The sequence below is a fragment of the Adiantum capillus-veneris genome, chromosome 25 (assembly GCF_014529385.1).
Source record: "Adiantum capillus-veneris isolate H3 chromosome 25, ASM1452938v2, whole genome shotgun sequence".
Taxonomy (NCBI): Eukaryota; Viridiplantae; Streptophyta; class Polypodiopsida; order Polypodiales; family Pteridaceae; genus Adiantum; species Adiantum capillus-veneris.
The window spans coordinates 107,754,794-107,778,933 of NC_140955.1; the positions used below are offsets into that span (position 1 = coordinate 107,754,794).

At 46.8% G+C, this 24,140-nt stretch overlaps 1 protein-coding gene across 5 annotated transcripts in view; it reads right to left on the minus strand.

The window, feature by feature from the left end:
• The window catches only part of LOC147425446 (MRG family protein), a 142,970-nt gene that overhangs the window by 80,983 nt on the left and 37,847 nt on the right, over window positions 1–24,140 (minus strand). For 4 of the 5 annotated variants that reach the window (XR_015186435.1, XM_086500324.1, XM_086500323.1 and 1 more), the window contains exons 2-4: window positions 11,125–11,178; window positions 10,384–10,397; window positions 10,158–10,300 (exon numbers count right to left, since the gene is read on the minus strand). Coding sequence is in view for 4 of the 5 variants with exons in the window: in XM_086500324.1 (XP_086356450.1) it covers window positions 10,158–10,300; window positions 10,384–10,397; window positions 11,125–11,178 (211 nt within the window). In the remaining variant the exon portion in view is untranslated. Of the gene's footprint in view, window positions 1–10,157; window positions 10,301–10,383; window positions 10,398–10,900; window positions 10,946–11,124; window positions 11,179–24,140 lie in introns of those variants that run through there. The other variant, XM_086500322.1, reaches the window with a different exon arrangement.

Here is a 24,140-nt window from a genome sequence, read left to right on the forward strand (position 1 = left end):
AGAGGGGGCGCCCATTTCAAGAGGGGGCTGATTTCAGCTCACGAGAAGAGTGCTACAGTGTGTGAGTAGTGGGTGCAACCGTGCAGGTACTCACAGCTTTAATGGAAAGCTTGCCTTCTCCCTTGCTCTATGTAGTGCGACGATTTGCTCTCGCGTATCTCTCTCTCCCCTTTCGCACATATGGTAATGCCCCACTAGTTGGGCTTCTCAGATGACCATGTACAGTTCTGGGGGTTTTATGCACGTTTGCCAAGGCAAGAGCCTTATATACAGGAACCGGATTAGCTAATTGCTAATCCCCTTTAGGTACGCACAATTCCATGGCGAAGGAATGCAAAAACGGAAAGTTTTCTCACGTGAAAACTCGTCCGATTTATAGGGGAACTGTCCCATTGTGTGTGGGAGCACCTTAGACACGCGTAGGCGTGCTCGCTCCACTCAAAACGGTCCAAAACAGAGAATATAGCATGCTGTGTTTTTCCGCAAGTTTAGGGTTTCGCACCTAAACTGCAGGGAATCGCCAGGGGAGCCTCGAAAAGGCCTTGGGATGCCTGTACAGGGCAATAGGCTCCTAATAGTGGCAAAACAGAAAATTACAACATGCTGAAATTGACCTGCAGCTCACTGAAAAGCTTCCATACCGCAAGGGAAAGTGTCCTTGACATGTACTTTTGACCTACAGGGATATTTGTGTTGTTATGCTTGCGAAATTGGGTCAAAAACCTGCAATTACAGCCATGGGCAGGTTTGGACAGCTTGGTGAGGGTTAGGTGGAAGCGTTCGGATCGTTTATTTGTCAGGGGAGCCTCAAGAAAGCATTGGGTGCTTGTACATCACAATTTAGAGAGATTTCCCACGAGGAATCTCGTCTAATTCAAGGGGCAAGTGACCCTACAGGTGCGAGAGCTCGAGGGCTACCCAGAAAAGTGATCGACACACGGATTGGATGCTGATAGGATCTTGCGGTAGATGCTTAGATCTGCAAGGCTAAGGGCTGGAATGAAAAAACGCTAATGGGATTGATGGGATCTGCAACTACGACAAGGGAATGGGCTGACCTGCTGTCACCGATGTCGGCGATAGGCTGAAAACTGAAAACGCTAGCTGATCTGCTGTCTTGGGCTGACTTCTAGAAACGTTGGCTGGTTTGATGTGGAAATCTGAAATCGCTGAATGATCTAGTACAATGGCTAAATTTTGAAAAAGCTGGCTGAATTGGTGGAAAAACGCCACTTGCTGCTACGGTATTGCAGGTACTTGGTACTTGTACTGCGGGTACTACCTTATGGTTGAGAAGTGACCCCTAATATATATATATATGGTCACTTATATATGGGATAAAAGCTGGATAGGGCAATGCCCCTTAAAAATCTCACCATTTCTAAAATGATGCAAAAATGTCACTTATTAATAAGTTGATGAACTATGAATAAGAGGTAATTCACATGCAAACAAATACCTAAGCTGAGTACTAATGCAACTGTATGGGAACACTCCCCAATGCCTACACGTTGCAAACATTGGCTATGGTCATGTGCAATCAAAGGGTATGCAATACTAATCTAAAGTGCCTACACATGCACATCTTGTGTACAGGCTCACAAGAGTGCCATGACACTTCCTAGGCTGTCCCTAAACCCTAGTAATAGCTGTAACAATGTCAGACTTTGTAAATAATTAATTTATTTACGAGGAAATAATTATCTAATTAGTTTTGTACACATCAGAATAGATCTAGCAGCTCTGGGGCTTCAGGTGCGCCCAAAATTGGGCCAAAGCACCTCAGGGAGACCCTAGCAGAAAATACCTTGAAGCCCTAGTGATTGGGAAATCAGGTCTTCAATAAAGGGGTAGATAGTAGCCTCAGATTTCAGGCTCAAAAAAATACGTACGTCAGTGCGAGCACAAAAATGAGATAGGGTCCTTAGAACACTAACCCTAAGGCCTAAATTATTTTTACGGCCTTAGGATAAGTCAGTTAAAATATTTTTAAATTGTTTATGTTGGACCAAATGGTCGGACAAGTGCGAACAGGTAATGCCAGAGCGGTGCTGGTACGGCATTGTGCTCGGGAGTAGCTAACATTTCATTAGTAGCATCTGTGTATGCAGTTGTAGCATTTGGGCCAAAGCACCTCGGGAGACCCTAGCAGAAAATACCATGAAGCCCTAGTGATTGGGAAATTGGGTCTTCAATAAAGGGGTAGATAGTAGCCTCAAATTTCAGGCTCAAAAAAATACGCGCGTCAGTGTGAGCATAGGAATGAGATGGGGTCCTTAGAACAGTAACCCTAAGGCCTGAATTATTTTTATCATAGTTACTCGGAACGCGGAACGGGAACGGCGACGGGATCCCCGCGGAACGGGGGAACGGCTAGGGGTCTGGAACAGAAACGGCGCGGAACGGGAGGTATAAGAAACACCCAAATAGTGCATTTTTTAGCTCCTCGAGTTTAAATACAAGGAGTATTAGAGTGCTTTGACTCTAATACTCACAAAAAACTCGTTTTGAAGACCATTCAACCTTGCTATGACTAGATGATGAGAGAGAGAGAGAGAGAGAGAGAGGGAGAGAGATTTGAGAGAGTGAGAGGGAGAGGGACAGATTTGAGAGAGTGGGAGGGAGAGGAAGAGAGCTTGAAGGCTTGAAGCCTTGAGCCTTGAGAGAATGAGTTTTGAGAGGGAGAGATCTTGAGAGTGTGAGAGGGAGAGAGCTTGAGCCTTGAGGATTAGCTTGTGGAGAGAAAGGGGGAGGGGGGTGCATTTTATGAGTCTTTGAGGCCTTGCACACTTCAAAAAGAAGCCCAAACATTTACTTCAACTTTTTCAATTTTTGCCAAATTTGTTTGTAGCCGTTGGCCTTTCCAGGGGCGTTCTGGAACGTTCCGGAACGGCCGTTCCGGTTTGCACTGGCCACCCGGAACGTCAAACGTTCCGGGACGTTTCGGAACGTTCGGAAGGGAACTGCCCCCCGAAACGCCGGAACGGGGGCTAGGGGGCGTTCCCCGGTAACTCTGATTTTTATGGCCTTAGGATAAGTCAGTTAAATATTTTTAAATTGTTTATGTTGGACCAAATGGCCGGACAAGTGCGAACAGGTAACGCCAGAGCGGTGCTAGTACGGCATTGTGCTAGCGGTGCTAGTACGGCATTGTGCTGGGGAGCAGCTAACATTTCATTAGTAGTATCTGTGTATGCAGTTGTGAGTTAATTTGCACATTTCTCTAATAGCATAGGAACTTTTAAATGTGAAAGGTGAATGGTTTTAAAGTTATTAAGTGTGCCATTTGGCACACTTACCAATACTAAGTGGCTCTCTCACTCACTCTCACCCTCTCTCTTCTTCTAGCGTCCCCTCTTCCTACTGGCTATTTAGGAGCACCCCCTCCCCCTCTTCACAGCTTGGCAGTGCTCCTACCCCCCCTATCGTGAGTGTGCTCTACGCATTGGAGCCCTCCATGGAAGCTTGAGAGCATCCCCTTGTGACATATGTGGCGGCCTCGTGCTCCCATTGTCTAGAACAAGGGTTCTCATAGCCATAGCCAGCTTTTGGTGAAGTTTCATCGCGAGAAGTTACAGCAGGCACTCTCTTCGTAGAGTGTGGTGACTGTAAATTCTCTATTTTCAGCCCTTAATCATCTCTTTTAGGGTGAATTTCAGCAAAGTACTCATAGAATCTAGTTCCTCTTTACCTACACTACGCGCAAAGTTTGGTGCGATTCCATTGCGAAAAAGGTCTCTATTTCGGCATCAGAACGTGCTCAGGTAACATTTTCAGGTTATGTGCAAAAAATTACAGCAAGCATGTGTGCATGCATTTTGCATGTTTCTCCCTTGTTTTTATTGCAGGAATGATTATGCATAAAGGGACATAGTTAGCGGTAGGTAGACTCTCGTTTATGAGAGCTTCCGTTGAGTTTTGTGCAAGATAGATTCTCGTTTTCGAGAGCTTTCCAAAATCTCATAGCAGAGGGAAAATCCTCTTAGTATTCAGACAGTAGCTTTCGTACTCTCTCAGTCACATGTAGGAAAGAAATAATAGAGGACGGCTTTTTCCCCGTTCTTGTGCTTGTAAAGATTCTCCCTTAGTGATAAAGATAATCTCTTTATGGAGGGGGGACCAGCCCATCTTCTGGAGGGGGGACCAACCCATCTTCTGGTCCCTAATGAAGTGTCAAGCTTTCTCTCTCTCTCTCTCTCTCTCTCTCTCTCTCTCTCTCTCTCTCTCTCTCTCCAATTCTCTTGAGTATTTGAAGTATAAGCAAAAGTCAGTTTACGCTTCCGTATTTTTGTGACAATAGGAGTTAGCTTGTTCCCATGCACATAGGGTTAGATGTACACGTGATAACAAACTTCAAAGGCCAGCCACGGTGTCCACTCAGCTACCACTCCGCCATGTCCCATCATATGCCTCTGGTCCACTAGCATGTCGGATGACCTTGGTCCATCAACCAAGTGACCGTACGTGTGAACCAAGACCCACTGTAACTAAGTACATGTGACATTGAAGCCCAGCTATAGGTTGCCTGCCACAACACCAGCCACTGTCCCAGCGAGTGACCCTTCAGCATCTCATATCAACAACACAAAACCTCCAACATGAAAAAACCACCAAAACAACAAGCTGCAAGGCGTATGTTATATACAATGAAATGAAGCATGGCATCTGTAACTACTGTTGCTGACTATCTAAAGGAGAAGGCTGGTGCGGATAAGAGGACTGGTATAGAGACGGAGGCCAGGAGTATTGGGGAAAATAAGCACCAAATTCCATAGTCGGAGGATACATTTGAAATGGAATTGCAGCCCCTTGTGCAGCATTTGACGTTGCTTGCTGAGCCTATGAAGCTGGAAAGGGATAACCAAGGAAGTGGCTCAAATGAGAAGAATCTTCCACGGGCTGCTGAGGGTAAGGTTAGTGGTGGCAGAACTAATTGTGAGAAAGCAGAATCCATTGGTATGGAGTTCGTATGGGGAGGCCCATCTGACCCTATCATTTGCAATGTACCAAGCACAACAGAACCACCCTATCTACCCACCAGTTGTGTACTCTCTTTGGCACAAGTGTCGACAAACGAAGACCCCATCTCTATCAGTGCTGAGTGTAGGAGTTGTAGAAGATATTATACCAAAAGTAGCTACATCCATAGCTCTATCAGCCAGTGCAGGATCGTACAATGCATCACGAAGCTCCTACCTAATATCCTCTATCACAACACAAAGATGTCTCACTTGATTTCTCAACAGCCTCAGATGATGAAATATGAACAATCAAAACATCTGTCATAGATTTGTTGTTGTCATAGAAGGTACTTCCGATACATGGCATCATATGACGGATCATGCACTCGATGACTGTCCTCCAGCGTATGCAATGCCTCTACCGTAGAAACCAAAGCCCATTGCTCATTTTTTTTAATTGCTTCGCAAAGCTGTAGGAAAGGATATGTTTGGGTTTTACTGAGCACCAAGAAAGATGGTGTAGAGGAAGAGACTTGGGAGGAGGATGAATCTGTGGAGAATGTGGGTGGGTTAGTGACAGGATCAATGGTAGCACTAGTGATGATAGGTACGTGTGTAAAGAAGAGAATAGAGAAGCGTGCATCGTCATAGAAATGGTGATGTAAGGAGGGGCAGGTGCGAATCAACAACAAACACACGTTGGAACTTGAAACTTACAATATAACAACCAAAGTCGAGACACGGTAGAAGGCAATTCTCTATCCAAATGCAATGGCTCCTAGTCAAGAGCCCCTTTCGGTACTTATTTTTAAATTTTTATTAATAAGTCACAAAGTTAACTTGTCAAGGAGTCACCCTTTGAAACTATGCAACCGTCCACTAATTTGCCAGACAACTCTTCACACCAACTGCAGATCGAGACTGGGAGATGCAGCGGAGTACCAGCAGAGGCCACGACATGCCCCCTGTGTGACATCGAGCCTGAGACAGAATTGCACTACACATGCCACTGCCCCGTCTACTACGAGATATGAGGCCGCTTCCATTGCTTGTTCAGAGAGGGTTTTGGACCATTCTCTAGAGTCATGCCGTACGAGGATCAGAGATGCCTAGGTTTGTTTTTGCTCGAGCTGCGCAGACACAGAGAGAGCCTGATGAGAGGAGAGGCTAGCCGTTTCAGAGACAGATCACAGACTTCTTTAGAGCTGCCACTGGACACCCGGAGGAGTTACTACCACAGGAGAGCTCGTTGCCTTACACCAGAGGCATACTGATCGACTGAGCTGGGGAATCCAGACGCCCACCACTACGGAGGACTACACAGCATCGACAAAGGCTGCAAGAGAGGATTCGGGTCACTTTGGCTCGACATGCACGACGCCCAATCAGACCACTGACCATGGAGGAGATTGATAAGATCTGCCAACGACCGATGCTGAATCTACTTTGATCTAGCTATCCCAGCTAGCTATTTAGCTGCTTAGTCCACACCTAGCAGCAGTAGCAGTTTAGGATGCCATAGTATTTTATTTTGTCATTCTGTCATTTTGTCATCTTGTTACTCTGACTCTGTATCAGATCCACCACATTGTAACTTTCTGGTCTCATAGGTCACTTTGGCCTTTTGAAGACGTTAATTTAACATTTCATTTCATCATCTCTCTCTCTCTCTCTCTCTCTCTCTCTCTCTCTCTCTCTCTCTCTCTCTCTCTCTCTCTCTCTCTCTCTCTCTCTCTCTCTCTCTCTCTCTCTCTCTCTCTGGGCGAGAGAGGCGCTCAACTGGCACGGACATGGATCCCTTTATTATTATATGCTGATGATATTGTGTTGATATCAGAGTCACCAGAGGGCATACAGAGACAGTTGGATGCATTGCACAGCTTTGCAGAGGATAGTGGATTGTCTGTGAACCTTGGTAAAACCAAGGTTATGGTGTTTAACACCACACCACAGTGGGTCAAGAGATCGGCACCTACACTCGTATATGGTCAGGACACTGTGGAGTACACAATGAATATACATATTTGGGGGTGGTATTCACGTGACCGAGGTTTACTCTAGGAAGAGCAGCAGAGACAAGACTGTCCAGAGCCTATGCGGCATTGGGAGGGCTAGAGAGGATGTGTTTGCAGGTTCACTTTCAAGAACCACGAACAAAGATATGGCTCTTTGATACTTTGGTTGCTTCAGCTATGCTTTATGGGGTCCAGGTTTGGGACCATATGTGAATTGACAGTTGGAGGAGCATGGAGAGACCCTTGGTATTTATAATATCCCGGATGATTAGAGCCAAGGCCTCCGTACCACATGCGATTATTCGAGCGGAGGTAGCCGCCCCGCCCCTCCTATAGAGATTGAGGCTCTTACCAGATCGGTGTCCTTTATGCACAGTCTATGGGATACACATAGAGGCAGATATACTAGATTGGCTCTTGAGTGTTCTAGACGGTTAGCGATGCAAGGAGACGCATCATGTTGGTATGCGCAGATGACCTCATGGTTTCAGAGGCATGGTTTCAGCATGGATAGATTGCCTCCTTTTCAGTACTCCCTGGATGCACCCTACCTGACAGTCACACGGACGGAGATCACTAGACTCATTCATCAGGATCTTATACAGTTGGACACCAGGAGGACATGGGTAGAGCCGATGCAGGAGTTGGGCACGAAGATGGCTTTCTACAAAAGAGCATCTTCTCCAACTTTCGGGAGATGGGTTTGTGATTCATCCGAGCTACATGGACACTCATTTGTCTCATGGTCTGCAATGTGCTATTGGTCAGATTCGCACATTCTCACACCAGCTGGAGATTGAGACAGGTAGATTCAGAGGGATACCACCGGAGTCTAGGATATGCCAACTATGCGATAGAGTGCGAGAGACAGAGCTACACTACATATGCCACTGCATTGTGTATTATGAGATACGAGGGCGCTTCCATTGCTTAATCAGGGAGGGTTTTGGACCCCTAGATAGAGTCATGAGGTATCAGGATCAGAGATGCCTTGGCTTATATCTACTTGCTACACCGACATAAGAGATAGTCTACTGAGGAGACATGGAGTACGACAGTCACAGAGACAGATCACAGACTTCTTTGGATCGAGGGAGCCAAGAGACCAACCACCAGCACAGGGTGGTACCCACATTCATACCAGAGGCACCCTCATTGACAGGGCGACTGAGCTCGGGAGATTGAGACGACCACGACCGAGACACGGGAGCACACTCCATCGACGGAGACTGCAGCAGAGGATCAGAGGCATTCTAGTACGACACCCAAAGTGTCATTGAGGGCCTATTTTACATTTTCACATTTCACATTTCACATTTCATTTTCAGTTTTTTCATTTGTTACATTCAGTACTTTTTGTACTTGTACTTCAGACATTGTATTAGATTCACCACTTTGTATCTGATGGTCTCATAGGTCATTTTGGCCTTTTGAAGACGTTAATATATCATTTCATTTCATTTCATATCTCTCTCTCTCTCTCTCTCTCTCTCTCTCTCTCTCTCTCTCTCTCTCTCTCTCTCTCTCTCTCTCTCTCTCTCTCTCTCTCACTCAGTTCACTTTTTGTACTTGTACTTCAGACATTGTATTAGATTCACCACTTTGTATCTGATGGTCTCATAGGTCATTTTGGCCTTTTGAAGACGTTAATATATCATTTCATTTCATTTCATATCTCTCTCTCTCTCTCTCTCTCTCTCTCTCTCTCTCTCTCTCTCTCTCTCTCTCTCTCTCTCTCTCTCTCTCTCTCTCTCTCTCTCTCTCTCTCTCTCTCTCTCTCTCTCTCTCTCTCTCTCTCCATTACCTACATTCAGTTCAGTTTTGTATCAGTTTTGTTTCATTTGTCTTTCCGATAGACGGATGACATACACGCCATGTACATTTGATTTGTCTCATAGGCCGATTTCGGCCTGACATAGACGTTAAAAATCTTTCTTTCTTTCTTTCTTTTTCTCTCTCTCTCTCTCTCTCTCTCTCTCTCTCTCTCTCTCTCTCTCTCTCTCTCTCTCTCTCTCTCTCTCTCTCTCTCTCTCAGTCAGATCAGTGCCAGAGATCAGGGCAGCAAGAGAAAAGGGGAAAATCACCTTTATAGAGGAGGGAAAGTAGTGGTTCTGGAAAAGCGCTCAGCATGATGGTGTGAGACCTATGGGGCGACGCTCCGGATAGCGGCGTGGAATTGTAATGGATCATATAGGCTAGATGTAGGTGCCTTTGAAGACAGCTTTAGGGACAGAGACATAGTTTTCTACTCAGAGACACACCAGATACCGGGACAGCGTATGCCACATGTGAAGGGTTATTTATGGGAAACAGCTGGTCGACCAGACAAGAGATCTCTACGGGGTAGCCGGGGTTCAGGAGGAGTAGCAGTCTTATTTAAAGAGGAGCTGAAACCACTACTACAGATTATCAGGAAAGATGAGCAAGCAAGGTATATGTGGGTGAGAATGAGAGCCGAGACAGGTAGATTTCTATATATCGCTATATGCTACTTCCCTCCAAGTACCTCAGTCTACTCCTCACCTAAAGGACAGTCCCCTTTCTCCATATTGAATAATGACATATGGGAGTTCTGTAGAGACCCCTTGGAACTTCTCCACGCAGACTTGGACCCAAGAGCAAGATGTACGGTGGGAGCTAGTCACCAACCACACCTTTGGTTCGTAACCTCTTGCTTGAGCTGATTCACCCCCTGCATGGCGAGTTGAGGCAACTCTGCTAGCATGCAGCAACACTGTCACCAGGTCTTGCTTGGTCTTTGGCGAGCAGGACCTTTCTTCACAGTAACGTGAAGCTCTTTCTACTGGTAGTATAGGCCACCTGTACGGCTTTTCCCTCCTCCAATTATGTGATATAGCCTTCTCAGCTAATGATTTTTCTCCTAGAAAGTCCTTTTTCCATTATATCCTTCCCTTGAGTGCTTCACTAAGCTCAACCTGCCAATGCTTGTTCATGTTTGCTCTCTGAAACACACAATAAGAAAAGAGAGTCTCAGGGAGCTTCCCAAACAATCGACTGCATGTATCTGTAGCTTTGAGATCCCCCCTTAACAATGCAAAGCACGGGACTTTCAAATCCATGAAGTTAGCAGGTCATCAAAAACACAATGCAAAAAATTTTGAGAAAAAAAAGTGTAATTGGAAAATAAATAGAAAATGATCAAAGTGAAAGAGAGAATCACCGGCTGTAGTTTTAGGTTTACTCTGAGCAATTCGTCCTTTCAAATTTTTGTCACTATTCTGATCCTCAAAAAGCTGCTTCTGCTTTTCAACGTTAGCCTCGCTATATTTCATTAAGCGATCTGAACCTACCCACTCATCCCAACTACAGACACAATTGCAGCAAGCATCAGCAACATTCACCTCTTCATCTCAAACACACTTAAAGACTTGACAGAAAGAACTCACTTCTTGCTCCAGCCCTGCCCATAAACAACAGGATAGAAGATTAATTCAATTTTAAACACACAAAAACTTAGCTTAATCTTTTCACAACAATGAGAATAATTGACTCAAATAAAAAATGCTCAAGTACCTTCTAATTCAAATCAAAGAAAAGAACAGGTTAAAGTCTAGCAACAGAAGAATGGAGTATTCATACTACCAGAAGCTGGCATTTGGGTGTAGACGAACAAATCTTTAAAGACAAACTATAAAAGAAAAATTATCAAAGAGATTTATGTTCATAAGCTTAGTAGCTGCCATAGGAAGATTTTATCATCAAATCTGCAAAAACGAGAGTACCCTCTACAAGCAGGAGCACATGCATACATGTCATTAAGCACAAAACATGGGACATGAATTGGTGCCTCTATCAGAATAAGGAACTCTTGAAATGCCCTCGATATCTAAAACAAAGAAAGTTCAACAACATGGTTTTTCCTTTGCAGATAATTAGAAAATGCATGAGAGAAACACTACTTACAAGGTAATGCACAAAATACTTCCACTACAAGCAGGAGCATATGCACACATGTCATCAAGCACAAAACATGGGACATGAATTGGTGCCTCTATCAGAATAAGAAACTCTTGAAATGCCCTCGATATCTAAAATAAAGAAAGTTCAACAACAAGGTTTTTCCTTTGCAGATATTTAGAAAATGCATGTTAAGGATAAATCATACAAATGAGAGAAACACTACTTACAAGGTAATGCACAAAATACTTCCACTCTTTCTTCCGCACCTCAACGCGTTGAACCTACAAAAAAGGCCATTGAGCGATTACATGTTTTACCTAAAGATAATCAGATTTGTTTTTGTAGACAAGAACAACTTCATAAATGCTTTAATGAATAAATGCTTCTTATAAAAATAAACATCTCAAGGGCATAGCCTCAAGATAAATGTACAAAGACTATCACCAGAGAGTGGTTATAACTCACGCTTTTTTAGCTTACGCCTCGGTAGGGAGCATCTTGATACATATCCCTTCGAGGGGAGGTTCTCTTTCTGGGCATTCTCTCATAATAGTGTTAAAAGGTGTGACAAGTCAGTGACACGGGGCAGCAGCTGTACAATGTACGGACATCTGTGAATTATGCTGAGAATGATGACGCGGCACTACTGTACGGACCCCCGCAAATTGCACTGCTGGTGATGGCGTGGCAACTGTACGGAAATTCCGCAAATTGTGTTGGCAGCTTTTTGCAATTTTAAGCGCTAGCTTTTGGGACCAGATGATTTTAGACTTGATGCTTTTTATGTTAATGCTTTTGGGGCTCTGCTAGCATCCCTTGTACTCTTTATAAGTGCCCCTAGGGTCAGTCTTTCGGGCATCTAGACGCAGAGCTAGAAGATTGGTTCCGATTGCAGTTGTATCCTTTGCAAAAGAAATACCGAAAGGGGCACCAGCTTTGGGGCCAAGATGTCTAGCACTCCACATGTACCCGTGTGGATTCTCTGTTTCTCTGTTATTTCAGTTGTCTTGAAGTACTAAAAGTGTTGCCAAGTGTGTAGATTGCCGATATTTCTGTCTTTCCGTCCAATCAACGCTGGAAGTGGGAGTAGGCAAAAACGGCCCCTAAAACGCCACAACAGTGCTCTGGGCACATACAAGGTGGGACCATGGCCGGAACGGCCAAACGTTCCGAGTGACTACCTATCACCAAAACATCCACTCAAGCTCTCTCTCCCTCTCAAGGGTCTCAAGACTTGTAAGTAGGGTTGAACAGTCTTCAAATCAGATTTTTTTGTTGGTATTAGAGTCAAAGGACTCTAATACTACTCGTATTCAATCAACAAACCTAAAAATTGCATTGTTTAGGTGTTTTTTATGCCTCCCATTCCGCGTCATTCCCCCGTTTGGGGTTAACTTGGTGTCGTATAGGTCTCTTTCCTTGATGATTCTTTGAAACGTCTCTCTCTTCTATCTCTAGAGTATCTTTCTCTAGTATGCCCTAAGCGAGCCTAGAGAAGTTGCACATTGCTATCACCTCCAACCTCAGCGATCGCTTTGCCCCACCATTGCATGCATACCCCACAGCCCACTCTAACACACATACACACATTCATCCACTCATACATGACACACACACACACAATCTCACATTAGAGCAAAAGGGTAGATCGTGCTAATCACCTAAGTGACAACCTTGGCTTATGTGGGGAGGGGGTATTAGAGTTTGTCACCTCTCTCGCTAGTCTTGGGGGAGCTACTAGTGCCCCAATATCTCCCACGGGTTGATCATAGGGAGGAAGGATTGTTTTGTGGCTGTGCCCGGCCAATGTGAGGTAGTTTTCTCATTTCCGGTATGTTTCCGCCATTGTTTTCCCACCCTATATTGCTAGCGGTGTCATTTTGTGTGCCTCTTGGTGGTCCCAAGTCTAGTGTCTTTTACCCAATGAGCCTATGCCATTGGTTTCCAACATTTTTTCCAGTTTTAGCCCCTATTTTTGGGTCATGGGGTTCTTCAAGGAGGTCGAGCAACTGAGTTGGCTCTTATATTGAAATGGGGGAAATACTCACCCATCTATTATCAGATTTTGCGCATCAGCATTGTGTGCCAGCATTCGGGTCCCTCCCTATCCAGAGTCTTCTCTCACGCAACATTTTCTCTCTCTAGCGTTTTCTCTTGCGCAACATTTTCTCTCTGTATCCTTTTTCTCTCTAGCTGTTTTTTCCAACATCGCCCTCCCTCTCTCTATGCCTATGCGTTTTAGCACCTTCTGCATCTTAACTTGCCCTAGGCAACCCTCCTCCTACAGAGTCTTTGCAAATCCAAGAGATCATGTAACGGGACCACATGCCAACGGAAAAGAACAGACGGAACAGACTTTAAGCACTTCATTAACAATTGAACTGAAAGAGATGCACGACTCACGAAACATGGAAGTTCCACCCCAAGAGAGCATTGGTCCCAAACCTTGGCGCCCCTTTCGATATTTCTTTACATTTGTCATTGCTTCAACTCAGTACCAACCGGTACTCGCTTGCTCTGCACTTCCACGTGCAGAAACATGCCAAAGAATGAGCCCTTGGCACATAATTAAAGGCCCTAGGCCATGAAAAGCACTTTACAATGAAAAGCTTCAAAGTCAAAAGCATTTGGTCCAAAAGCTCCTGGCCTAAAAGCTGCCAATGTAAAACCAGGAAATCCGTACACTACCAAGTTGGTGCAGCCAAAGTTGGTCTGTGCAAGAAAGTGGTCTATGTCAAGCAAAGGGTGCTAGCAGGTGTAGGACAAAGTGTTAAAGCCAATATGGAAGACTTGGCCAAGCAGGTGCTAGGGGAAATGTACGCTTGATGTGGTTTTTTAGGCCAAAAAGGCTCCAAAATGGTTCAAGTTGGGATGACAGCTCAAGGTGCCCGAAGTGCTCAGTCAGTGCCCTAGGATGTGGAGTTCGAGATGCTGTGCAAGCTAGTCTAGACGGCTCGTCAAACGGAGCCCCGGTGTGGAAGATATTGCAGTTAGACGTTATAAGGTTTAGTAGATCTGAGACGGACAGGGCAGATAGGGACAGGTGGCCCGAGCGGATGCCAACGGATAGATGTGTAAAGCTCAAGTTATGGACCATGCTGGTCCTTTCGGATTGCGAATCGAAGTTCTACAAAGCAAGTTATGGCCATCAGAAGGTTTTTCGGGGGCGAGTTATGGGCCAAGTTGGTCACATTGGGAATCGTGTCATCTAGCATTTTTTGGGCCTCGATGGAGTTCTACAGAGTAATATGAATCAAGTGGAGTCAACGAGGACTGACAGCACCTCAATCGGAGCCTAGACCATAGGAATATTGCAGATTGAAATCGACGTTCGTTCTCGATGTCATGGTGCCAGATTAATTTTGGTGATTTGGACGGCCTCGGCAAGAGGGCCCAAGAAAATTGAAATGCGGCAAGCACGAGCAGAATTAAAGCCGAGAACCGAGGCGATCAGGTGGAGTTTTCACTTCAAACATTGGATTCTTGAGCAACAGATGGTGAAACTCTGAAGAGGGGGCAAAATTTGGTCCTCAAAAGGGGGGGTTTTGAAACTTTTTTTAAGGCATTTGGAGTAGGACTAATGAGAGGCCACCACGTGGCATCTGTATAGACCCACATACAATGGCGCTGGCTTGGGGACTGGCCTATATAGGCCGCAGCGTGACTAGCTTGTGTTGTAGAAGTTGGAGGGAGTCCCTCCTCATGATGCGCCTATGGTGGTTGCCAGGGCGGCGCTACGCAATGGCGCGCGGGGCGTGCGCGGCGGTGTTTTGGCCAAGGTAGGCGACGCACGGCGGTAGCCGGCCAGTGTTGCGGCACGCAACTCTACACGGTGAATGGTCAGACGTCAACGCAGTGATGACGTGGCAAGCCGGTAGCGGCTGGTCCTACGCCCTCAATGGGCAAAAAATTTTAAGGGAAGGAACCCCCCCCCACTAGCGAGGTCGCTAGTGCTCGGGGCAACGGGTGGTTCTTGTGTGTGTGTGAGAGAGAGAGAGAGAGAGATCCGAGTCCAGACTCCAGAAGGGTTCCAGGTGGCCATTCCAAGGGCGGACCATAGGGGCAATTCAAAGCATAGTTACCCGGAACGCGGAACGGGAACGGCAACGGGATCCCCGCGGAACGAGGGAACGGCTAGGGGTCCGGAACGGGAACGTCGCGGAACGGGAGGTATAAAAAACACCCAAATAGTGCAATTTTTAGCTCCTTGTGTTTAAATACAAGGAGTATTAGAGTGCTTTGACTCTAATACTCACAAAAAACTCGTTTTGAAGACCATTCAACCTTGCTATGACTAGATGATGAGAGAGAGAGAGAGAGAGAGAGAGAGAGAGAGAGAGTGAGATGGAGAGGGAAAGATTTGAGAGAGTGGGAGGGAGAGGAAGAGAGCTTGAAGGCTTGAAGCCTTGAGCCTTGAGAGAGTGAGTCTTGAGAGGGAGAGATCTTGAGAGTGAGAGGGAGAGAGCTTGAGCCTTGAGGATTAGCTTGTGAAGAGAAAGGGGGAGGGGGGTGCATTTTATGAGTCCTTGAGGCCTTGCACACTTTCAAAAGAAGCCCAAACATTTACTTCAATTTTTTCAATTTTTGCCAAATTTGTTTGTAGCCCTTGGCCGTTCCAGGGGCATTCCGGAACGGTCCGGGGGCGTTTCGGAACGTTCCGGAACAGCCGTTCCGGTTTGCATTGGCCACCCGGAACGTCAGACATTCCGGGACGTTCCGGAACGTTCGGGAAGGGAACTGCCCCCCCGGAACGCCGGAACGGGGGCTAGGGGGCGTTCCCCGGTAACATTGAATTTCAAAGGCCGCCTAGGCCGATCAAAGGGGGAAATTGGGAGACGGTCAGAGCCAACCAAGCGGATAATTCCAAGGGCCATTCAAAGAGGGAGGACAAGCAAGTCCAAGAAGCAGTCGAGATAAGGTCAAGGAGTAAGTTCCAAGGTAAAAGGAGAAGAGTAAAGTAAAATTGAAAAATAAAAATACCAAGGGGCACTAGCGACATCGCTAGTGCACCCCTCTCAACACAAGCAAAGAGGAGAGAACAGATGCAAGGCGGCTGCCCCCTCCAAAGTTGCCAAAAAAGGATGCTAGATGGGCCAATCAGAGGCCAATTTCCAAAATTGAAGAGTGCACCCCTATAAAAGTCATTTTTTAGTCATTTTTAGGGGTTCTTTGCCTGCCGTTTGCAGGGGAGCCAAGGTGTGTGAGTATTTTCCTACGGGCATTTTTGTGCAGAGGTGTGTGCCTGCAAAGCCCCAAGTGTGCGTTTTCTTGCCCGGCGACCATGTGGGTGCGTCGTTTGATGTAAAAGAGTTGTAAAAGGTGTATGAGCAATGGCGAAGCTTCCATGTTGTTTCTCTCGCATCGTTTCCCTTGCCCTCCTTCTCTATTTCTTTTGCTTGTGTGTGTGGTGTCAATGCGGATGTGTGTGCCCCCCGGGCCCCTCCTTCGTTTGCGGAATGGAAGTGAGTGTGGTTTCGTGTGCGGCAGCGGTGTGTGGTGTGAAGCGAGCAGTGAAATGTGTGGGTAGCTGAGTGTGCGTATTCACGCGTCAGTATGTGCGCGGGCGGTGGCCTGCCAACGTGTGTCGAGAGTTTCGAAGGTGAACTCTAATGGATTGGGGTGTTGTGTACGCCCTCGGCTATAGAGAGGCAGTCTTTTTGTGTGCCGGGTGTGTTACCCCATTCCCCCTCTCCAACGTCAACAGCCCAATGCAAAACATGGACTGTCCGTACACTCATGCCACGTCATCAACTGCTAGCGCCCAAGTTCTTGTGTGTGTAGGGGTGGGTACTAGGTCTGTCTTTTTTTTATCTTAGGTCCTAGGCACTTGAGCCCCATTGGACGAGTAAGTCGGTAAAACTTTCTCGAATAACTTGCCCCACTCAGCGAGGACCTGTAAGTTGGTGAGAACTTCTGCTTCTGCGGCTTCTAGGGTTTAGGCCCCTCGATCACGATCTGCAGGTTGGCTCAGTGTTACGAGGACGTCGCAATTGCTAACTTGAGTTGTTGGTTTCTTTCCGATGATTTTTGTTTAACTTTTGGGACCCTCTTTTTGAAGTTGCGAATGGCCGGACATTGTATGGCGAGTGTGAAACGGCCGACGGCCGAGAGTTTCACCCGTAGTCGGAAGGGCAGGTCACCACGAGTTGGTTGGGCTAATCGGCACTAGAATCCGGGCAGTAAAAGGGTGTCTAGGCTCAGTTGAAAGTCATTTAGGCCCCTCGCTACACTTATAAGGTGGTCGGTACTAGAAAATTAACTCAATAGAGGCAAATTGGACACATGGCGACTCTAGGAGAATTTGCCAGTCTCATCCCAGCTGGGGGCGCCCAATTTGAGAGTGGAGCCTAATTTTTGTTCATTGGGGTGCTACAGTGTGGGTGAGTAGTGGGTGCACGTGCTCACAGCTTTAATGGAAAGCTTGCCTTCTCCCTTGCTCTATGTAGCGCAACAATTTGCTCTCAAGCATCTCTCTTTCCCCTTTGCACATACGGTAATGCTCCACTAGTTGGGCTTCTCAGATGACCATGTACAGTTCTGGAAGTTTTATGCGCGTTTGCCAAGGCAAGAGTCTTCTGCACACAAACCGGATTAGCTAATTGCTAATTCCCTTCAGTTTCGCACAGTTTTATCGCGAAGAAATGCAAAAACGGAGAGTTTTCTCATGTGAAAACTCCTCCAATTTATAAGGGAGTTGTCCCATTGCGTGCGGGAGCACTTGAGACACGCGTAGGCGTGCTTGCTCCGCTCGAAACGGTCCAAAACAGAGAATTACAGCCTGCTGTGTTTTTCTACAGGTTTAGGGTTTCACACCAAAACTGCAAGGAATCGCCTGGAGAGCCTCGGAAAGGCCTTGGGATGCGTGTACAGAGCAGTAGGCTCCTAACAGTGGCAAAACAGAAAATTACAGCATGCTGAAATTGACCAGCAGCTCACTGGAAAGCTTCCATACCGCAAGGGAAAGTGTCCTTGACATGTACTTTTAACCTACATGGATTTTTGCGCCGTTTGGTTGGCGAAATTGGGTCAAAAACCTGCAATTACAGCCATGGACAGGTTTGGACAGCTTGGTGAGGGTTAGGTGAAAGCGTTCGGATCGTTTATTTGCCAAGGGAGCCTCGGGAAAGCATTGGATGCTTGTACATAACAATTTAGAGAGACTTCTCGTGAGGAATCTCGTCTAATTCACGGGGCAAGTGACCCTATAGGTACGAGAGCTCGAGAGATACCCACGAAAGTGATTGGCACGCAGATCGGAGCACAAAACAGAGAATTCGGCGAGCTGTAATTTCTCGCCAGTTTTGCAAAGTGCTCTAAAGTGCCTGGAAAGTCAATGTCTACTTGGGATTTTGTCCGTGGAGACTTCTACTTTGGTTATGTTGCGGAAATCGGGTTAGAGTAGAGGAATTTCAGCCCGATAAAAGTGGGACAGCTTGTAGAAGTTTACAAGTTTTCCTCAAGTTTAATAAGAATAAAGAAATGCCGAAAAGGGCACCAGTCTTTGGGGCCAACAGGGTGTCGCTGTCTGCTTGGGAGCGCTCTAGCTACCAAGTCGTGAAATGTCTTGAAGTGTTGAATTCCAGTCACATGTTTATTTGTAAAGTTCCTTTGTGTCGTCGTAAAGTTAAAGGGTGAAAGCCAAAGACTACCGCCCTACGGGCCAGTTTCATGGTTCCATTGCAGGTGTTTCATGGTTCCATTACAGGGATTTGAACCACAGTCGCCTGGGTGAAAGCCAAAGTCCACCGCCCTATGGGCCGATTTCACTCAGTGGCTTGCAACGTTAACCATTTGTAAAAAATCACTACGATGGGGTTGGCTCTTGGAGATTCCACATTCGGAGGTTGCCACATTGACCACCATCGAAGATGACAAGTTGTGCACATGTCAGCCACATCAAAAGTGCCAAGCGGACTTGGTACTCACAACTTTCTGCCTTTGAACCAACACGGCTGTTTAAGATAGACATTGCCTTCTCGGTAAGACCGCTCATGCAAACATTTTGGAATAAGTAGACGCACTACGTTCTACACCCTCCAAAGCATTAACAAGGGAGATTCTTGCCTACCAATGCTACTCTCGGGACGAGAGTTTTCTAAGGGGGGGTGTATGTTAGACTCGACTCGAGCGAGGGTCTCCGGGGTGACGGTGGACGCGATCACCTGACCACAGCTCGGTGCCGTGGGGCGCGCGATGGACCCGGTTTGGAGACAACGGACGATGGGGCATAGTCCTAACCTTCATTTCTCCTCAACTCACAGTTTGGCTACTACGGACGCGTGATTAGGTATGAGAGAGCCCGGTAACGGGAGTGTCCCCCTCCATTTCACAACGTGGAGGTATCAGGGGAGTCCACCTCGCACGAGGACTTCATAGACCCAATTTCGGGGCCGTCCGCTCTTCGTCGGCAAGTCTCATCGGCGAGCGTCGGCTCGGCGCTACATGCGGACGGGTTGTCCGTTTTGGACGTTTAGGTACTCCACGCGGAGGCCTCGACTTCCTCTTCGAGATCAGCCATGCACATCCACGAACACGCGCCCGAGGTGCTCCTCGTTCGCGACCGACGGCTGTCGGCAGATTAGGCCTGCGGCCCGGCCTTGAGGCGGGGTCCGGGGCATTTTCGGCTATTTTTCAAGTTCGCCCAAAGTGGCCTAAGAGAGTTCCAAAGGGACCTTGTAACAGACTTGGACACTCCAAGTCAAGAATCTTCCGCGACAGCACAAATAACCACTTCAAAACAGTTCACATTTCACAATTGATTTGACATTGGCTCGGCAGAGTTCCGTACCTAGAGATATTGGCCCCAAAGACTGGCGCCCCTTTCGGTATTTCTTTTTGTATTAATCTGAGTTCAAAGTACAAGAGTGCGGGCAGGCGCTCACCCTCAAACTCTACGTCCAGATGCTCTGAGTTGTGAGAGGCCCTGCCAGCTTATTTAAAGGTACAAGGGATGCCAAAAGCAGAGCCCCAAAAGCTGCCATAAAAAGCTTCCCATAAAAACTGCCTCTAAAGGCTTTCAAAAATAAAGCACCTAAAAAAAAATAAGGCTCTTTCTCTCTCTCCAGCTTACGTAAATTAAAGCAAGAACCTCTCTCTCTCTTTGCATAGCCCAAAAGCAAAGCAAAAGCTGCCGTAAAAGCTCCACGCGAAGGCTCTGTCTGCCAACGCTGCCATGTCAGCCTCTGAAATGTGAACTACGGGCTGCCACGTCAGCAGATGGTACGGATTGTCCGCTGTGGCCGCAGCCACGTCACCATTGCATAGTAGGTCTTTGCCCGCACCAAGGGGGTAGTGTGTGTGTACGCTGTGCAGCCATGTCATCACTTTGTGACAGACCTCTTAGACATGCGCTCAAGGTCCAAATAGCCTCATTCGCTCAACATGATCCTAAAGACGCTTCCGCACTGAAAATAAACTTCATGAATGCGCGGTGCCAAGATGGCTCCAGCGCGCATCAAGCTATACGTGATCTCGGGCCGTTTTCTGAACGAGCCCAATCAACGAGCCGCCAAAGGGGACTCAAGTCAGCTAGACATGAGTCTCCCAGCCCGCGTGCTCTAAGTTGCGGACCCTCGGCCTCTTAGTGAAGGGTCACCTTGAGTGTCCCGAGCACACCCAAGGTGGTTAAGGACTGGTTAAGAACTTTTTAAGGCTAAGATAGGGCAAAAGTTGAAGACAAAGTTATTAAAACAATCATTAAAATGATTTATTAATAAACTTTACTTAGCAACGTTTCTAGGTGAAACTATCGCACATTTGCCAACTTGAGAATCCGATTGACGCGGAGAATGGCTCAATTGGATTCCTCTAACCTGAAACAGAATGTGTAAAGACGTCTTCGTGGATGGATGTGATCACGAAGACATAGAGAAGACGGATGAGGCCGAGAAATGGATAGAAGTCACTAAGAAAGGGAAAGGGAAAGAAACCACATCTGTCCCCACTCCTACAATCATCAACATGACTCTAGAAGAAGAGCAGTGAAGGAAAACTAGAGCTTTGCACATATGAGTAACCGGTCTAAAAGACCGAGATGATGTGGAAGGGAAGGCAAAGAACTTCTCCGCATGATGGGTAGTGAGGCTAGGCATGGAGGGTAGGGAACAAGACACAAGGAAATGGGGAGACTTCAAAGGAGAGAGCTTTAATCATGCATTTTTTATCCATGGAGGCAAAGAAGGACTTCTTGAAGAGACGTCCTACACTAAAGAAAATGGGCATATTCCTTGGAGATGACCTCACTCTCACACACCTTGCGCATATGAGAGAGGTAATGCCAAAGATTCAAGCGGCAAGGGGTAAGGGAAAGACGGCCTTCTACAAAGATGGTCGGTTGGTGATTGTAGAGCAGCACTCCACATGACGGTGTGAGACCTATGGGACCACACTCAAAGTTTCCACCTGGAATTGTAATGGATCTATGTGCCTTGATGTGGATGCTTTTGAGGATAGTTTTACGGGAAGAGACATCGTCTTCTACTCTGAGACACATCACGCCCCTAGGCAGTCTATGCCTCACATTAGTGGATACAAATGGGAGACAGCCTGTAGACAGCAGACACGTTCAGAGCACAGAGGGCGGGGCTCAAGAGGAGTGGCAGTGTTATTCAGGGAGGAGTTGCAGTCATTGATACATATAGCTTGCAGGGATGAACAAGCTAGGTATATGTGGGTGAGATTGAGAGCAGAGACGGGCAAATATCTTTACATTGCTATTTGCTACTTCCCCCCGAGTACGTCAGTATATGCACCACCTAGAGGACACTCCCTCTTTTCTATTTTGGATGATGACATATGGGAGTTTTCTAGAGATGGTGACATCATCATTCTAGGGGACTTCAATGCTAGTATTGCCCATCATCAGACAGTATTTTATAATACTTCAGAGCTGAGAGAACTGGATGTTGCAGAGACGGGCCTATCCAAACTATCACAGGATGGGGAATATACTGAGTATGGACGACACTTGATAGACATGGGGACTACACATGGATTGGCCATCTTGAATGGCCTACAGAAATTTCCTGCTACGGGGGGTTTTACATGCTTTCCACACAGACATGGAGCCAACACAGTGGATTATGTCATGACACAGCCCGAGCCTCATTTCTAGTATCCAAGATCTCACGGTTGGACCGAGACCTGTTGGTGTGGCAGTGGATCATGCTCTTGTGTCGTTGACCATTTCTTTCCAGTTTAGTGTAGCACACAGGCGACGAGCAGCAGCCCCTACTCGCTACACCTTCACGCGGGAGACGGAATCTGTATACATAGATGGGATCTACAGACATGTGTGCACAGAGGATCCAGGGCGACCTTTGGAGGAGCTTACTACTATACTGACACAGACACTACATGATGCAGCAGAGGCGTACCCACACACCCAGCCTAAGCAGAGACGCCATTCTGGGAGGATGCCCCAGAAAAGCTGGTATGATGAGGAATGCCGCGAGACTAGAGCTAGACTTCAAAGGGAGGTGCTTTTGGGGGACATCACTCACAAACAGTCACAGATTGACTTCCGAGCCTAGTGCGGCGGAAGAAGAGTGCATTTCTGGCTCGCCTAGAACAGGATCTATACCAGCTATTTCTGAGTCAGGATTCACGTGAGGCATGGCGGCTCTTTCATGAGCACCCCTCCCCCCCCCCTCTGCCATTACCTCTACAGAGACCTGGGGCCAATACGCATCATCTCTGTACACAGTTCCTGGACAGCCACCCCTTCCCGACCCCCCGGATCCATACCCACACACATGTGCTTTTTTCACCGCTGAGATGATGAAGAAGGCCATTGACATTTTGAGGACTGGGAGAGCATATGATCATGATGGCTTAGTGGCTGAGCATTTCATGCATGCCAGAGATCTACTAGCAGAGCTTCTAGCAGTTATGTTTAACCGTGCCATGTGTGAGGACTTGCCTGATACTTGGAGCCTATCTACTATTGTACCTATTTTCAAGTCAAGAGACCCTATGGAGCCTCGAAATTATCGCACTATCATGATTGGACACATATTGGCACCGTTGTACGCATCCATTCTTGAGCAACAACTGAGTAGATGGGCAGAGACGGAGGGGATACGCGCAACCGAGCAGGCAGGGTTCAAGAGAGGTTTTTCTGCTCTTGACCATATCTTGACACTCAGAGCCATCATTGAGGAGGGCAGATCACATGGGAGACGGATCTATTGTAGCTTTGTGGACTTCCGCTGTAAGGTGCAGCGGAAGTGAATGTTGAACTTTGCTCAAGATGAGTGCTCCGAACTGTGCTCAAGGTTCTTTTTACTTACGGAAGGGAGAGCCTTCCGTTCCTTAAGTGAGAGACTGCAATGGACACAAACAAAGTGGTGAACACTCTGAATGAAGGTGATGAGACTGAGAGATAGAGAGAGAAGAATACGACACCAGAATGTTGTCAAACCCTCCTCCGAAGGCCCCACTCTCTATGGCGAGAGCGGTCTACTATTGATTCCACAAATCTTTACAATGCTTGGTACTTGCCCGACGATGTCGACGACGATGAGGACAACGACGAGACGGGCTGAAATCTGAAAATGCTAAGGGCTGAAATTTGCAAATCTTTATCTGTTGAATTCGGACTCTATGTCGATGACGATGTCGATGGCAACGATGCAACGACGACGCACTGAAAATGCAGATACTGAAGTCTACGTCTTCCGGGCTGAATCTGCAAACTACGCGGGATCTGAATTAGAAGCACTACCGGATTTGTATCCGAATTATCCAGACTTCTCCACCATTTGGGAAAGCTACATCGTGGAGAGAATGAGTTTCCCTATTCCATTCGGGACGGTCATCTCTACCACCATCAGGCCATATGTGTGGCGGAACCATTAAGAAAGAAGATCATGGATGAAGCACACGCTTCACCTTATGCGGGTCATCGGGGTATTCTCCCTACGACCTTAGCAATGGAAAGATATTTCTTTTGGCCTAGCCTTAGAGCAGACATTGATAAGTATGTCAGGGAATGTTTGGTTTGCCAAAAAGTGAAGTATGATTGGCATAAGACGCCTGGGTTGCTACAACCATTGCCTGTGCCTAATGAACCCTGGGAAAGTATTGCCATGGACTTCATCATGGACTTCATCATGGACCTCCCTAGAACTCAGACTGGAAATGACGCGATCTGGACCATTGTGGACCGGTTTAGCAAGCAAGCACACTTTATACCAGTCAAGAAAACGATCAAAGCAGATCATATGGCTAGGGTCTTTCTAGC